Source organism: Cnephaeus nilssonii, assembly GCF_951640355.1.
Source record: "Cnephaeus nilssonii genome assembly, chromosome: 10".
In the NCBI taxonomy this organism is placed as follows: domain Eukaryota; kingdom Metazoa; phylum Chordata; class Mammalia; order Chiroptera; family Vespertilionidae; genus Cnephaeus; species Cnephaeus nilssonii.
The window spans coordinates 32,046,739-32,065,190 of NC_137081.1; the positions used below are offsets into that span (position 1 = coordinate 32,046,739).

The following is an 18,452-nucleotide window of genomic DNA, read 5'->3' on the forward strand; positions in this document are numbered from 1 at the left end:
AACTTTGGGGGCCGAGTCCCTGTTTGAGCTCTGGGTTGCTGGCTAAGTTTCTATTGAATGCAAGCAATAAAATCAGATTTGACTGGTTTAAGGTGGGAAAGGAATGCATTGAAGGACCTTGGAGTGGCTCAGAAAACTGAATTAAAGGAAGAACCTGAGCTGCCGTTTCTGGGTTGGGCAGAAATTGGAGAGGCTCCTGGGGTCCCGCCATTTACCCAGAGCTGTGGCTCAGCACCAGAAGCTCCTGGTCTCGGTCAGGTGGATCAGTGCCCTGTGGCCCACTATGGCAGAGCCAACCCTAAGACCATGTTGCCCTAGAAGAGGGGATTCATTGCAAGCCTGACAGGCTTCTTGGTTAGGGTATCTTCATGGAGATTGGGCTTAAAAGGGGTCGGGGAGAGAGAGAGTGCTTTGTGTCAGGGAAAAAGGAGAAGCTTCAGGGGGAGGAGGGAAAACCAAGGTGATGCCAGGGCCCTGTCCTTCATGGAGACCCTCCTGGCCTGTGGTACCCAGCCTGGGGGCCTGCTAATGATGCAGAGAGAGCTCTCTTGGTGGCCTGGAGGGACTTGGGGGATGGGTAGCTCTGGTCCATGCTCCAAGGAGCAGGATAAAAGGGGTTTAGAGAGTTCTGCACAGTTCAACCCACTCACAGGAGGTTGGAGGGTGAATGGGAGGGGTCGTGTAAGGAGTGACACTTGGGGTCAGGTCTCCAGCACCAAGAGCAGTGGCAGAGGGCTGGATAGCAGTGTGGGGTCCGTGCACATGAAGGTGCCCAGAGCTGGGGTGGTTCTGCCAGATGCCAGGCTGGTTTGTGTCTTGGGGACTGGGATATAGACCAGAGGCTCCACCTGGGGACTTTGGACAGGAGTCCACATACACAAAGTGAGGTTTTAACTCTTGGGTTGAGTTTGAGGCACTTATATCGACGGGGATGAATATTCATTTCTAGAGGAATAATAATAATAATGATAACAGGAAGAGCATTGGGCCTTTGGCCTGTGGGTTTGCAAGGTCAGACACAATTTCTTCTTCCTTTTTTCTCCCATGGTAAGAGGACACAGCATGTGACCCCTCCAGCCCAGGCCTTTCTCCTGGAATACTCAGGAAAGGGATGATCAGGGTGGCAGACTCCTCTGAGCCCTTCCCCTGCTGCCACTCCTCCCCACAAGCCCAGAAGCCAGCGTGGTTGGCTCGCACTGAGATCTTGGGTAAGCCAAAGACCTGGGAGTCTTCCCCAGAGTGCCTGCTGAGAGAAGCAGCCTGCTGGTTCCTGCATTGCTTGACCCCAGGATATCCTAAGTCAGGGTGGACGTTATTAGGCCTGACCTCTGCAGCTGTGTGGGTGGGAGAGACGGAGAGAAGAGTGAGCAGGCAAGTCCCTAGAGACCAGAGGTCAGAACAGTCCTTGCCCTCCAGGTTATTTTAGTACCAAAATGGCTGACTTTCGGATTTCCAGGTGCTGGTTAGTTTATGGCCTGCAGTTGGCCACCTGGGAGGGTGTGGGGCGGGAGCAGGAAGTGCATGGCTGGCCAGCCCAAAAGGGATGTGGAACTTGGCTGGGCCTGCACACACATGGCGTTGTGTCTGCTGGCGTACTCCCTGCTGCCAGGAGACGGGATGTCCGTGTGTAGGTCGGATGTGTGACCCAAGGTTTTCCAGGTAGGTGCAGTGCAAGAAACAGGATACAAAGGAGTTGAGGGTGCTGCATGGAGAAAGTGGTGGCTGAGAACTTGGGACAATGTTCTGCAACCACAACCAAAGGGCTGGAGAAGTAGGGATCCCTGCTATGTATTGAGCACCTACCTCATGCTGGCCATTTTCCATATTACATCTAATCATTCCACAAATGCTTGCAAATTGGTACTGTCATTCCATTTGTTGCATGAGGAAATTGCAGTTCAGAGAGATTATGTACCTTACCCAAGGTCATAAAGCTAGTGAGAGTCAGAGTCAAGATTTGAACTCTGGATTCCCTGACTCTATAACCAGACCTTCGTTCACCTTCTGATGCTGAAGTGGATGAGAGTTTGGAGGGTCAGAGGGGGAGATTAGCATTTATGACTTTACAATGGCTGCCCTTAAGTTCTTTTCTTAAATTGAAAATTTTATTGAGATAATGTAGATTACATGTACTAGTTATCTGTCCCCCAAGGGGTAACATTCTGCAGAACTATAGTACCTATCCTAACCAGGATATTGATATTGGTACAACCCACCCATCTTACTCAGATTTCCCCAGTTTGACTTACACTTGTGTGTGTGTGTGTGTCTGTAGTTTGCTACAGTTTTATCACATGTGCAGTTAATTTCTTTTTAAAGTGTCTGTTTTCCTACTCCTTCATGTTTCATCACTTCCCTCCCAATCTATTGTCACAGCCCTAATGGTTTAGTTTACTGATCCTTGTGGGTGGGATAGATGGGGAGTTGGACACATTTGGAAATGTATGGGGGTGGTTCAGGTTGCCACCATGCCTGGGGGCCAGGGAAACTGTATACCACATCCAGTGAATAAATCCTGCTCCACATGTCAATCATAACCCTAGTTCAGGGGAGAATAAGACCATCCCCCTGTTTTCAAGTGCATTGTTTTTCTCCTCTAACGGGAAGCGGTTCTTTTTGACGGGAGGTGCGCTTCTACATTGACAGGTCGAGAAGAAAGATTAGGTTGGATGTGAAGTGTGTTATTACTGCCACCTTGATATGCCCTTAAGGTGGGGTAAACTCAGGGAGCAGCGTGTTGTTAGAGATGATTCACAGCATGACTCAGACCATAAAGCGGCACTGGGGAGAATGTGCCCTTACAGGTCTGCCACTCCAGGGAGATCTCCAAGGGAACAGCCTTTACAGTGAACATAAAGGCTTCTTTGCTCATCAGGGAAACATCCTTATAAGCTTTTAAAGATTACACATTTTATTTTCAAATAGTTTTAGATTTCCAGAAAAGTTGACAAATAGTACGGAGTCCCCCCCATACCATTTTCGCTATTATTAACATTAGGAGGCTACATTTGCCACACTTAATGATTCAACACTGACATTTTATTATTAAACTAAAGCCCATTCTTTACTCAGATTTTCTTAGTTTTTTACCCAATGTCCTTTTTTTCTGTCCCAGGATCCCACATGACATTTAGTTGTCATATCTGCTTAGGTTCCTCTTGGCTGTGACAATTTCTAGTACTTTCTCATAATTGCAAATCTACTTCCATCCAGCCACAGTATCTACCTGCCAACTCTGACTTATACTCACATTCATGCTCAAGGCTTTTTTACCTCTAAAATGATGGATTCTAGAGCCCAGATGTCCCCTGAGCTTCTGACATGTGTAGGCAACAGCACACTCAGGGACCGCAAACTCAGTTTGTTCAAAACCAAGTTCATCTCCTTCATCTCCTCTAGGGCTGCTCATGCTCAGTAGGGCCTCATCCCCTGGAGCATCACAAGTAGTCCTGCTCCCTCTCTCCTGATAAGGAGCAGCTGGTCCAGGTTATACGTCCTGTCTCTCTCACTCCTTTGGAGAGGTATCTAAGCCTTTAGAACAGGGGGCCTCAAATTACGGCTGGCGGGCCACACATTTATCCGGCCCGCCGGGTGTTTTTGCCGCCGCTGCCTGTCCTGCTTAGCAGCCGACTCGTCCCGGGCCTGCAGTGCGCATGTGTGGAATGTGCGCCGCACTCTCCGACTCCCCTCCTTCTCTCTGAGGGACAGTGAACTGGCCCCCTGTTTAAAAAGTTTGAGGACCCCCGCTCTAGAATAAGACCATCAAGCTTATCTGTGGGGCTTGTGTGAAGACTAGACTTGCTGGTCAAGTGTCTGGCATGTCCCCCAGGGCCAGCACAAGGGCACTGTCATTGTCCTCATGCATTGTAGGATTTTCTGCGACAACAGAAATGTTCTATATCTGTGCCGTCTATGTGGTAGCTTCTAAGCCACATGTGGCTACTGGGCACTTGAAATGTGGCTAGTTATCACCGAGGAACTGAAAATTTAATTTTAATTGAAATTGAAGTAGCCACCTGTAGCTAGTGATTATAGTATTGGGCATTGCAGCTCAGTATACCAGGGGCCCTTGGCTTGTCCCAGAGTGTTTCTGAATCAGACCCTTACATGCTCTGCCATGTATATGAGTCCATTCCCCTGGCCATGTACCCATGCTGGATGCTACTCTGTGGCCTCTTGGGGTCTTCATTTGTTTTGCCTCTAGAAAGCATTGCCATGTGCAATGGGGGCCAGAGAAGGCTGACTGGTGGGCAGGCCAGGGTCAGCTGAGTTTCCAGCAGCCCTTTGAAAGCCTATGGGGACAGTTATTTGTGCAGTCTCCTAAAGATCTCCTCTCAGGTGGCACCAAGCTCTTGTCAACTGGATGTCCCTGATTTCATCTCCAACTGCAGGCCCCCAAGTGAAGGGGTCCAACCTACCCTGCAGCTCAGCCCAGGGCCTCTCCTTCTGCCTACAGATCCCTCCCATCCTGAGTCCACTTTATGTTGGCAGCCACTCCCAATAATCCAGGGTAGCTACCTGCCCTGATTACCTCAAAGCCTGATTAACAAGTCCCAGATTTGTGACCCAGCCCCTCCCTGAGCTTCCAGTTGCCCTCAGGAGTCAGGAGAAAAGACTCACCCCATTATCAGGTTCACAGAGTCTTGTCTGACGTGCCAGACCTAGGCTTATCTCCTCCTGTTATTTTCCTTCCGTTAGGCTACAGCTTCTTCTTCTTCTTCTTCTTCTTCTTCTTCTTCTTCTTCTTCTTCTTCTTCTTTTTTGAAGACTTGTTCTTTCTTGTCTCCAGACCTTTGCACGATCTGGTCTCTCTGCCTAGAGCACAGATCCTGGGATCCTCTTACCATTAGTTAGAGATAACTCCTGCTGGCATTTTCCTTAAACATCATTTTCTCCAGGAGCCTTCTCAGATGGCATTGTGTTCTGGCATCCCAGAGGTCCGTCCAAGTAACTTTTTTCTCTCCTGCATTCATCCACTGCCCAACTGTTTATCGTGCAAGTAACTACAAAAAGCTAGATTCCGCTTTAGATGGTGGCAACACAATGCAGGTCCGGGGTCTCTTAAGGTTACTTACATTCTTTAAAAAAAAAAAATTAAAAAAAATATTTTATTATTGATAACATTACAGATATCTCCCATTCTCCCCCTTCCCTTTTACCCCCCAGCCCCATCACTTATATTCTTGAAGGGGAAGGTTAAAGATTAAGAAAAAGTAAGCATGGATAGAAAAAAAACAAAAAAACTGAAATTGTGTCCTAGGAAGACAAACAAATGCTAAGATCTGGGTTCCGGACACCAATGGGGGGGGCGGGGGGCGGTCCATTGCGCTGTTTGCAAGGGACACAGAGGGACAGAGCGGGAGGCCCGCCTAGGCCCGGCCCCGCCCCCCGCCAGGACAGGCCCCGCCCACCATGCCCCGCCCCCGCCCGCCCCCAGCCGCCGTGCGCGCGCTGGCCGGGCAGCATGGCGGCGGCGGCGGGCGCCCCTTCGCCGGGTTCAACGCAGCAGCCTCCGCCGCCGCCGCCCGAGGAGTCGTCGGACAGCGAGCCCGAGGCGGAGCCCGGCTCTCCGCAGAAACTCATCCGCAAGGTGTCCACGTCGGGCCAGATCCGCCAGAAGGTGAGACGCGGCAGCGGCCCGGGAGCGCGCCCCTCACGCCGAGGCAGCCCCGTGAGGCCCGCAGCTCGGCCGGAGCTGCCGCCCAGGCCCGGCCCAGGGTCCAGCTGCCGGGGCGGAGCGCGCTCCGCGGGGTAACGGGCTGGGCTCCCGGGCTCAGCGCGCCTCCCGGCGAGGCGGCGGCGGGGACCCTGGCCCGGGGGCGCAGGTGGGCGCCGCGCGGCGGAGGAAGCTGAGAGGAAGCCCCGCGCCGCCAAGTCCGGGAGGAAACTCAGGCCTAGAGGCGGGGTCGGGGGGGTCGAGCGCACCAGAAATGGGGGCGCTTGGTTGCGCCCCAGGCGTGCACTCCCGGAGCCGGGGGTTCTGCCCATTTCTGATCACTGGTCAGGTCATTTCTCGCTGGGTCCTCTGCAGACACTCACCTGTGGTCTCCTCATAAATCCGGTTGGATACCGGTGTGGAGGCTCGTCCCTTCACTCGGGTGCGTTTTCGTGCCCGAAAGGGAAGGGATGCTCGTTTGGTGACCGTCTCTCCCTCTCTCCTCGGGAAAGCGGAGACGGGGTTTTCCCTGGCTGTGCACCTGCTTGGCATCTAGATCTCCATGGAGAACTCTAGACGCCAACTATTAGCTGCAGAAAGATGCATTTCCTTTCTGCACGAGGAAAGTTGCACCCTTTGTTTTCCCATCGCGGTTCCCGTTGAAAACTGCTTACGGTTTTTGCTGTAGGGGAGCCCTCTCTGTTAGAATACGGCTTCCTCAGGCAGGTGGCTGGACAGGTGGCTGAGGGCAGGCTGGTCTGTGGGCAGCCTCGGCAGGTCCAGCTGGCACCGACTTGCTCATCCTGCTGCAGTGCGCTTGTCCTCGGGCCAGTTAAGTTCAGCTGTTACTTTTACCGTGGGAGCCATTTCTCTCAATTGGTAGCCCCAGCATGCTACCAAGCGGGTTTATTGTGAAGTGCTCCAGTTATCCAGCAAATAGGTATCGGATACCTCTTTTGTTCCATGTGTAACAGTGATAACTAGAATGATAGCAGGTCTTCAGTGCTTACCATGTGCCAGGCACTTTTCTTGGGTGAACCTTACAGCACTTGACATGGGTTAGCTCATTTATACTGGTGATAGCTCGTGGAGTTGGGTGTTACCTATCATCCCCATCTTATGGAATTGGAAATCCAGGTAGAGAAGTTAAGGGACTTGCACAGGGTATCACAGGTAGTAAATGCGGACCTGGCTATGAACCGTGGTCAGAATACCAAGGTGGAGGGCCATTTCTCCACCCAGGGGTTCCCAGTCTGTAGGAAATGGACACCTGTGTACTTGACTGTATGGCATAATAAGTGCTGTGGAAGCTCCTAGGGCTGAGAATCCAATTATCCTGGGAGGCAGGGATAAAGAGGTCCCCTTTAAGACAGGATCTTGAGGGAAAGGATTTGCCAGGCTAAGTGGGGAAGAAGGAAGGGCTTTCCATAGAGTTGACCGTTCTATCTAAGCACACCTGGGAATGGTCAGAAGGTGAATGCATCAGGTTGAGAGGAATTAGGAAGAGGAGATGGGAAAGGTAGATTTTGAAGGGCTAGCCTGGGCTTGGGTTTTTGGCCTTGGGCAAGAGTGAGCCACAGAGGGTTATTCACAGTATGGGAGTGACCAGGTCAGATGTGTTTTTAGGAAGATCTCCAAGTAACCTTAATCAGTATTGCTAGCAGTTGCTCTCTCCTGTTGATTGGTCCTCCAGCATGTCATGTTCCTAGTGTAGGGTAGATCATGTGATTTACAAGTGTGATTAAGATTTGATCTCTCAGAGATTCCAGTGTTTGACCAGAATTCTGTTCTTTGGAGATGGGTCTCCTCCTCCCAAAAACAACAACTACAACAAAACAACAGTAGCTGCTATACCAGCTGTTCTGATTGAGGAGTGATGGGTAGAGTGTTAAAAATACACTCTGAGGACTTGAGTTTCTGAATACAGTTACATCTGCTGTACAAATAGCTTAAGACTAATTTTTCTTTTTGATAGTTAGTGATTGTCAGAATGTGGGAAATCTGAGGTTTACTGTATGTTCAATGGCCCCTCCTCCCCCTTTTGAGCCAATAAGCCATTCTGAAAATTCTCCGCTGTATGTGGTGCATAAGAGAAATATTTAAAATGCATGGAGTATCATTCTGGGCCCACAAAAGGAAAACAGAATCCACTTTAAGTATTTAGAACAGAGGGAATTTAATGTAGGGCATGCTCCCATAGGTGATGAAGAATTGAGAATGCAGACAGTGGGCAATGAGGCAACCCTGAGATGAGGCAACAAACAAGAAACTACTGCTACCCCTAAGCTGGAGGACAAAGGGAGGAGGTGGCTTGGCTGACTCCAGGAGGTGGCATAGCTGACTCCCCAGAGGCTGAACCACCCTAAGTTGCCTGGATGGGGCTGGAGCCTTGGGGAAGATACAGCTGCTGCTGGGGACTCACCCCATCCCCGTTCCTGCATGGGAAACTCAGCCTGCAAAGATCAGCCCCTCCACCACTTGGAATAGAGCAGATGAGGAATGGAACTGAGGACAAGCTGGCCCAGGACCAGAGCTGTATGTATGTCAAATTTTGAAATATTAGTCCAGCAAGCTAGAGCTATCTTAATGGAAAAAGAAAAGGAAGTGTCTTAGGACAGTGCTTCTCAAATTTGAATGTGCAGCAGACACATCCCCTGGGGATCTTGTTAAAATGCAGAATCTGACTGAGTAGGTCTGGGGCGGGGTCTAAGATTCTGCATTTCTAATCAGCTCCCAGGAGATGCTGCTGCTACTGGTTCAGGGACCAGATTTTGAGAAATAAGACCTTATGACATGTGTAAGGAGAGGCCTTACCAAACTCCAAATCTTTAGTTTATGAGTTTCTTTTAAAACTTCCCCAAGTCTTCAGCATACTGAAAATTTGATGTGTGTAGATTGGGGATGGTTATTTGTTAATTTAGCATTTCATTCATGTCTGATATTTTTATATGTTCCAGTTTCCCCAGCAAACAATTCATTTATATTTCCTAACCATACTACACAATAATGATTCTATAGGACTGCATAGCTAGAGTGGAAAATAGAAAATGGAGCTAATACACTGGTAAAAGATTAATTCACCAGCACATTATAGGGTATTGTGAAATTTGAGTAAAAGTAGTGTGATCTGTGGAGCTTATCAGTTAAGGTAGAGTTTAATTTAATTAAAAGCTTTTTAAAAGTTAACATTTTTGGCTTTGTGCATAAAAGTGCTTAAATTCATGATTTCAATTTTAAACAAAGCACTTTTCCATTGAGATGAAGACTAGTAGAAATTAGGTAAAAGTTTAAAGTTATAGAAGTCTTAAAAAAATGACAGCTTTATTAAGATATAATTCACACACCACACAGTTCACTCATTTAAAGTGCATAGTTCAGTAGTTTTTAGTATCTTCATAGTAGTGTAACCATCACCACAATCAATTTTAGAACATTTTCATCACCCCAAAAAGAAACCCCACAACCATTAACTCCTCATTTCCTCCCAACTCTCTCAACCTTAGGCGACTACTAACCTACTTTCTGTTTTTCAAGTTTGCCGATTCTGGACATTTCATATACTAATAAGTAGAAACATGCATTACATACCTTTTGTGCCTGGCTTCTCTTATTTATTTATAAATAACATTTCTTAAAAATTTAAGTAAGTCCTCACCTAAGTATATTTTTCCATTGATTTTTTTAGAGACAGTGGAAAGGAGGGGAGAGACAGAGAGAGGGAAACATTGATGTGTGAGAGACACATTGATTGGTTGACTCCTGCATGTCTCTGTCAGGGAACTGAGGTATGTGTCCTTGGCTGAATCAAACCTGGGACCCTTCAGTTTGGGGGCCAATGCTCTATCCATTGAGCCAAACTGGCTAGGGCTGGCTTCTTCATTTAGAATGTGTTTGAAGTTCATCCATGTTGTAGCATGTGCCAGTACTCTTCCCCTTTTTATTGTTGAATAATATTCCATTGTATGGCTATACTACATTTTACATTTATCAATTGATGGGTGTTGGGGTTATTTCCATTTATTGGCATTCTGGATAATGCTGCTATGAACATTCGTTGTACACATTTTTTGTGGATATATGTTTCATTTCTCTTGGGCATCCACCTAGGAGTAGATTTGCTGGGTCATATAGTAACTCTGTACTTAACTTTTGAGAAACTGCCAGACTTTTTCAAAGTAGCTGTACCATTTTACATTCCTACCAGCAATGTATGAAGGTTCTGATTTCTTCATGTCCTCAGTTACTGTCTTTTTGATGACAGCCATCCTAGTGGGTGTAAAGCGGTGTAAAAGGTTTTCAAAGCTAGTGTTTAGTAGCATTTAATATCCTGAACTTTGGTGTCAAATCAGGTTGATTCACATCCTGCTCTCCTGCTTATAAGACATGTGATCACAGATAAGTTACTAAATTTCTCTTAAGACTTGGTTTCCTTATCTGTAAACAGGGTAAATATTAGTTCTTGGGTTGGCAGTAGTGACAATAAATGTTAACTGTGCATTTCTGAGTCTCAGATTCCATATCTGCAAAATAGAAACGATAATCATAGTTTTCAGATCCGTGAAATAGAAATGATAACTCAGAGTTAAATGGAATAATCCATGTGTAACACTTAGCATAGTGCCTTACACATTGTAAGCATTCAGTAAATGGTTGCTTTTATGATTATTTCTGTCTTTCTGATTATTCACTTTTTGTATCTCATATACTCCCTCTCCCTCCCCCTCTCCCTCTCCCTTCCCCTCTCCCTCCCCCTCCCCCTTCCTCTCCCTCTCTCCCTCTCCCTCCTCCTCCCCCTCCCCCTCAAATAAATTTAAAAAAAATTGGAGATCTTAAAATTAAGTGTGCTAGGAACTTGGGGTACCTTACTGAACAATAAAAACACTCCTAGAACTAATAGTCTGAAGACAAGACAGTCATTAATAAGATAATCACATTTAATGTGCAGTTGTTGACAGCGGTGAATGCTAAACAGGAGAGGGCTGAAGTACTCTGGGAGGCTGTAGTAGGTGAATTTGACTTGTTACTCAGGGAGGTATGGAAAGGGCTTCTTGAGGAAGGGACTGTTTAGCTTAATCTGAAAGGTGGGTAGGAAAAAGTGACTTCTGGTAATGGTGGGCCAAGCAGCTGACTAAGCCATTCTTCCAGGCACCATCAGCTAGTAGGAGAGAGCTAATAAGATAATGTAGAATTACGAGGTTAGGATCTGGGGAGGATGTAGTTTGTGGAAGTGAGCATGACATTTGGGGCTGCTTTTTACCTTGGGATCAATAGTGGGATCTATAGTGGGAATAGTGTTCCCTCAAAATTCACCCAGAACCTCAGAATGTAACCTTGTTTGGAAATAGGGGCTTTGCAGATATAATTAGTATTCTTAAGATTAAATCATCTTGGATTTAGGGTGGACTCTAAATGTAATGTCTGGTGTCTTTATAGGAGAAAGGGGAGGGGGAGTTGGACACAGGAAACAACGAAGAAAAGGGCATGTGAAAGAAAAGAGATTGGAGTTCTGTTGCCACAAACTAAGGCCTCATGGGGCTACTGGAAGGAGGTAATGAAAGGCCTGGATCCTTTAGGCCTTGTTGACACCTTTATTTTATTTTATTTTTTAAAATAATTCTTTATTGTTGAAAGTATTACATACGTCCCTTTTCCCCCCCATTGACCTCCTCCAGTCTGCCCCCATCCCTGCCCCAGGCCTTCAGCACCCTAATGTCTGTGTCCATGGCTTATGCATGCTGACATCTTGATTTTAGACTTCTAGCCATCTGTATCACAAGGCTACACATTTCTGTTGGTTAGACCTCCCAGTCTGTGGTACTTGGTTACTGGGCAGCCACAGGAAATTAATATAGGGCCAAATACTGACTCTGAAGGGGAAGCTGAGAGGCTGAGCTCTGTGAGGCTGTCAGAAATGCCTTGGGGGAAGGGTGAAGCTGAGGTATCAGGGTCTGCCAAAGGGCAGCAGTTCCTGGTGAACTCCCTTAATTTGGGTTGGGATCCCAAAAGCCACTTCCAGGGAATGAGGATGAACCATGAGTAGGATTTCCAAAGGACTGCAGTCCTGCTTCAAATTGTGTCCTGTCTCTGAAATTAGATAGAGCTAATCCCAGAGTGCTACTTTCTCCAGGCTTCTAACAGAAACCACTTAATCTTTTGTAGAATCGATAATAGCATACAGTCCTCCAGTTATTTTCACAAGCCCTGTTGTAAATTCAGTGCTCTGGATACAATAAAAAATAGACAAACAGGGAGGCAAGGCTACATGAGTTAAAACCAATACAAACAACAGACTATGAAGATGGTTTAATAGGAGCTCCAGATATCAGATGCAGGCTTTCAAACAACTGTGCATCTCAAAATCCTTGACTGATTATATTGCAAAGACCTCATTTCCAAATAAAGAGGAGATAAAGACCAGATTGAGAATTTTGGCAGAGACCTAGAAACTAAAAAAGAACCAAATGAAAAATTTAAAACTGAAAAATGTAATAATCAAAGCTAAATTCTCAAAGGAAGGGTAGATTAGACACAGCTGAAGAAAGAATTTAATGGCCAACAGATAGCTCAACATACCCACAAGAAAGCCTGGAGACATGGAAAATTTAGAAGACAGGGTAGGAGTCAGAGATAATAGTGAGAAGGTCTAATGTGTGTTCAATTGTCATCTCAGAAAGAGAGGAGAGAGAAAATTGGGCTGAAACAATATTTGAAAAGATAATGCCTGAGAATTTCCCACAACTGTTTAAGGTACTTACGTCCACTGATACAATAACCCCATGAATACAAAGAAAACCACAGCCAGTCACTTCATGATATAACTGCTGAAAACCATAGATGAGGAGACTTGCAAGCATCTGGAGACAGATTACCTTCACAAGAGCAACAGTTAGATCAACAGCTGTGTTCTGAACAGAAACCATGGAAAACAAGTCAACTGAAATTTAAATACTGAAAGAAACTGACTGCTAACCCCGAATTCTTTACTCACCAAAGAAATCCTTCATAAAGACATTTCAAATAAATAAACACAATTTTTTGGTGAGCAGACCCACACTAAAGGAAACACTAAGGTATTTTTTCTTTGTTTTTGGCTGAAGGAAAATGATCTCGGGTGAAAGGTTAGAGTTTCAGGAAGAAATGAAGAGCAACAAAAAGTGTACTTATGTGGTAAAGACCAAGTGATTATTGACTGTAAAAACTAATTATGTCTTTGAGTTTAAAATATCTATAAATTAAAATGTACAATAATGGAGTATAAGTCAGAAAGGAAAAAGAACCATTAATGTTAGACAAGTCTCAGATACATGTAATCTGTGTGACAGCCACTAAATTGTGAAAGACTATATTATATTAAAGCTAAAAGGCAAATAAAATTGAATAATAAATTCTAAATTTGAAAGAAGGCAAGAAAGGAGAGAAAAGGGAACATTGAATAAGCAGAACAAATAGAAAGCAAACAGTATTGATAGACTTAAATCTTGATGTATCAGTAATCACATTCAATGTAAATGGACTTGAATGCTCCAATGAAAAGACAGATTGCTGGGTAAGAAAACAAAACCTGACTAGGGCTATTTAAAAGAGACATTTAAAATAAAAGCATATCAAAAGATTTAAAGTAAAAGAATGGAAAAAAATACTATGCACACACTAACCAAAAGAAAGTTGATGTAGCTATTTTAATATCAGACAAAATAGGCTTTGAAGGCAAAATATGTTATTAGAGATAAAGATATATTGATAAATGATAAATGGTTTATTTCAGGTATAATTAAAATCTGCATGCACTTAGCGTAACTTGAAAAATTAATATAACTGAAATAAATCTGCAATCAGTGGGTTCTTTTGGTTAATCCTCACTGGAGAATATTTTTTCCATTGATTTTAGAGAGTGGAAGGGAGGGAGGAGGGGGAGAGAGGAGAGAGAGCCACATCAATTGGTTGCCTCCCGCACTCCCCCAAATGGGACGGGGTACCTGCAATCCAGGTACATGCCCTTGACTGGAATCGAACCCGTGACCCTTTGGTTCTCAGGCTGACACTCCAACCACTGAGCAACACTGGCCAGGGAGAGGGAGAGATAGAAACATCAGTGATGCGAGAGAATCAGTGACTGGCTGTCTCCTGCATGCCCCCTATTGGGAATTGAGCCTGAAACCTGGGCATGTGCCCTGACCATGACCTCTTGGTTCATAGGTTAACCCTTAACCACCAAGCCATACCGGCCGGGCAGAATAAAATTATTTTCAAATGCACAAGGCACATTATGCTGGCCACAAGGCAATTCTCAACAAATATAAAGTGATTGAAATTTTATAGACTGTTCTCTAACAACAGTGGAATTAAGCTAGAAACCAATAAAATGAAAATTCGTATGTATTTAGAAATCTATTTTTAATTAACTTATGAGTCAAAGAAAGCTAGAAAATATTTTGAGTTGAATGATAGCAAAATACCTATATATATAAAAGCCTAAGCGACTGTTTGACCAGTAGCTATGACGCACACTGACTACTAGGGGGCAGACACTCAACGCAGGAGCTGCCCCCTGGTGGTCAATGTGCTCCCACAGTGGGAGCGCCACTCAGCTGACCAACGGCGCCAGATGCAGGCCTCATGGTTGGCAAGTGCAGCTGCAGAGGCGCGAGCCTCTCCTGTGGACATTCCCCCTGCGCACCCCTCTCCCATCCTGACCGGGTTAGGCAACAGGATTGACTGGGTGCAAGCCAGCAGCCCCTTCTTCTCGGTCATGGGCGTGCCAGTATCGTCCTAGGACGGGCACACGGAGACCGCAGTGGAGCGGCAGCGAGCCTACTGAGCGATGGTGGCGACAGGCCGGCAGGGCAGCGGGGCCGGGATGAGCGGGAGCAGCTAGCATATATAACTAATGGAATACAGCTGAAGTCATCTTTAGAGGGAAGTTTATGCCTTTAAATGCATTTATATGGGAAAATAAGACATGGTGAAAATCTATGAACTAGGTATATATATATATCAGGTAGTTAGAAGAATAAGAACACATTAAACTCAGAGAAAATAGCATGGAGGAATAGCGAATGGCATTTAGTGAAATGGAAAAACATTAGAGAGGATCAACAAAGGCAAAAATTGATTTGAAAAATCTGATAAAATTGACAGACTCCAGCAGGAATAATGTTAGGAGTGAAAAGGGACATTATAGAAGGTCCTTCAGACATTAAAAAGAATTAAAATGTATTACAAATACTTTTACAACTAAAATTGAAAATTTAGAAAAAGTGGACAGATTCCTAGAAAAATACAACTTAAAACTGACACAAGCAATAGAAATTGCATATTGTTTTATAACTATTAAAGATATTGAATCCATAATTTAAAATCTAACAGACCCAGATGACTTGTCCAGTGAATTCTAAGTATGTAAGGAAGAAATAACAACAGTGTTACATAGTAAACGCTTCCAGGAAACGGTAAAAGAGGGAACACTCTATATCTTTTTATGAGACCAACAAAACTTGAATAGTAATGTTAACGTAAGAAACATTCAAACTTGTAAAGAATTTTTGTGAGTTTATTTGAGCCAAATTGTCGACAATTCCCGGGAAGCCAGAGAATGGTTGTTTTATAAATTATCACCAAAGGAGGAGATGTAAAAGGCTTACATGAAATCCATTGGTGATAGATTAGGGAGGTGGGAGAAAGTTGATTTTTGTCAGGGAAGATACTGGCCTAGGATATGACTGACTACACACTACAAACTGCTTTTTTATTAAAACAGTTTAAATTTCAGACCATCCTTTGTGGTTACTTTAGGTCTCTGAGTTTGCAAGGCCTCCATGTAGGCCTTCCCTGAGTTAGGTTAGTATGTGGCCCCTTTTCATCCACAGTATAAAACTTGATAAGGTTATTACAAGAAAGGAAGAATTCAGACCAATATAACAATGAACATAGGTGCCTCATTATGAACATAGGTGAAAATTTCCTAAAAAGAATGTCTGATCATCTCAATAGATGCACAAAACCACAAACATTTTGAGAAAATTCAACATTCATATTCAAATTGGAATAGGGAGGGTGTCTGTAAAGGGTCAGAGAGTAAATATTGAAAGCTTTGTGGAACATATACATTTCCTGTGGCAACTATTTAGCTCTGCTTTGTAGTGTAAAAGCAACCATAGACAATATGGGCATGGTTGTGTTTTTTACAAAAATGGGCGATGCTCGGGTTTGCTCATGGACTGCTTTGCCCACTCCTGGACTAGGGAAATCCCCATAATCTAATTAAGAGTGTCTACAAAAGCAACAAACCTCAAGCCTAGTGGTAAATGTTGATAGCTTTCCTCATGAGATGGGAACAAGAAATGGATGTCCAACATCACTATTTCAATTCAACATTTGCAGTAATGCCAAAAAAAGAAATAAAGGTATAAGAATTGGAAAGGAAGAAAATAACATCATTATTTGCAGATGATAGAAACATTGCCTCAGATCTACAAGTATACAGGTAAATTATAATAAATAAATGAATAGAGCAGGGTTGCTGGATTCAAGGACAGTGTACAAAAATCTGTATTTCTGTGTAGTATAATAAATATATTTGCTCTTTGTCACTGGTTCCTGACACAGAGCTCCTTGGTGATAGGGGTGTCTTTCCCTATTCATAACAAACCCCTTTTGACTATACTTGACTTTATGCTAATGAGTTGACTCAGGGTAGGGACCCCTTCAGAATGGGAGCTGGTCACCAGAAAGACCAAACAAGTGATTAGAGGTATGAACTTTCAGCTTTACCCCCTTATCTTCCCAGTAGTGGAGGCGGGCTGGAGATTGAGTTGTAAAAACTCTCAAACCGGAGAGATTCAGGGTTGGTGAACACATTAATGTGCTGAGAGGGTGGCATATGCAAAGAGGGCATGGAAGCTCGGTCTATGCCTATACCTTTCCCTATGTATCTCTTCCATTTGGTGTCTCTTCCAGGTATTGGTAAGGATGTGGAACAAGCATGTCAAACTTGTGGCCGGCAATACCTTATTTAAATGCGGCCCGGTGGCCGTGAGTTTGACATGCTTGAGTGGAGCAAGGGACCACTCACCTATTAAATTGGTAACGCCACTTTAGAAGACATTTTGGCAATTTTACTTGCAGGTATATATCTAACAGCTTATGTAAGCAAATGTACTCCAAGGGGCATGTGCAAGAATATAATTAGTGTTAGTAGTTGTAATATCTCAAAAGTGGAAGCAACTCAAATGTCTACCTATAGTAGAACAGATAAATGATGGTATCTTACCTAATAATAGACAAACATGTAAATTGACTGTACCTCTGTTATGCCACCAGCCAATCAGGAGTGATATGCAAATTAACACAACAAAGATGGCAGTTAATTTGCACACATAGGCACCGAGTGACTGGGTGGGACGCAGGCGTTCTGCCCCACCCCCCGGTATCTCAGGACCTCTGGGCAGTGTGGGAAGGCAGGGCTGGAGCAGAAAGAGGTGGCTCCGGGGCCTGAGCGGAAAGGGGCTGGACTGGAGTGGAAAGGCGGTGCCGGCCGCCAGGGAAAGGAAAGCCCATTCTAGCACGAATCTTCGTGCATCAGGCTTCTAGTGTCTTTATAAGAGAACACTATACATCAATGGAAATAAATTGCTACTTGCTGATTTAAGGATTAATCACTGCATTAAAGTTGTCTGGCCAGAAAAGCTAGACATGAAAGAATATGTTCTGTATGATTTCATTTATATCCAGGTCAGAACAGAGAGGATACTGAGGGGTTTAGGCTTGTCTGCTTGTGTATTTAAGCTTACATGCAAGGAAATGATTACCAGAGAAGTCCTGATGGTGGGAAGGACGGGTAGCGATTGGATGGTCCATGAGAGAAGGCGCTTGTGGAGTGCTGGTAGTGTTCTGTTTCTTGACCTAGGTGGTGGTTAGTTGGACTATCAATTTGTGATAATTACACATTTTTGTTTTGTGGTCTTATGTTTATGTGTGCTATTTTATAACGAAAAAATTTTGTTTTAAAGGATTAATAAATGAATGAAAAGGTGGTAGCTGGTCAGAGTCATGCAAAGGCCCTGTGGCCAGAAAGAGCTTCAGGAAATCTAGGGACTAAAAGAAAGCTGGTGTGGATAGAGTTAGCAAGAGTCAAGGAGACCTTGATTGTGCTGTGAGGCTGGGAGCTGGGTAGGAGAACCATGTTATTAGTAGTGGGCTACTATTGCTTTAAGATTTTAATATGCAGACATAACCCGATCCAGTTGAAAAGATTGCTCCGGCTGTTTTTGGCTGCTTGAGTGGATGGTGGCTGACCATGCAGTAAGAGATGATGGTAGCTTGGGCCAGGGTTGTGGTGGTGGAGAGAATTGGTTGGATTTGACATGGTCAGAACTTGGTGATGGTTTTGGTGTGGGTGTTGGGAAGAGAAGGCTTGTGGTTTACATGACTAGCTGGGTAATGGAGCTCTTCTCTAAGATAAGGAGCTGTGGTTGAGGACCATTTAGGACCAGCTTGGGTTTTGTTCTCTCTGAGCTCTGCTGTATGGTATTCTGGGTCCTGTTATGCTCAACTACCCTAATTTCACAGGTGAGGGATATAGGCTTGGAGCAGTTAGGTGATTTGCCAGTATGCCAAGTCTCATAGATTCCAGGTTGCACCTCTTCCTACTGTACCCTCCAACCCCTCACAGTTTTGTACAGTTCCTCTGAGCCTGAGTGAGAACAGTGGGACAGTGGCAGAGGGCCTGGTCAGGCTCTGGGGCTGTTGGCTTTTAGGAAGTGGGCAGGGGAAGAGGACCAGTCAGAGAAGGAGTGGG

At 44.8% G+C, this 18,452-nt stretch overlaps 1 protein-coding gene across 2 annotated transcripts in view; it reads left to right on the top strand.

Annotated features, from left to right (window-relative positions):
• The first annotated feature begins 5,458 nt into the window (after positions 1-5,458).
• Positions 5,459-18,452, top strand: part of DGKD (diacylglycerol kinase delta) — a 107,262-nt gene continuing 94,268 nt past the window's right edge. For both annotated transcript variants that reach the window (XM_079782036.1, XM_079782035.1), the window contains exon 1: positions 5,459-5,620. In XM_079782036.1, coding sequence (XP_079638162.1) covers positions 5,465-5,620 — 156 coding nt within the window. In that variant the 5' untranslated portion in view covers positions 5,459-5,464. The remainder of the gene's footprint in view (positions 5,621-18,452) is intronic.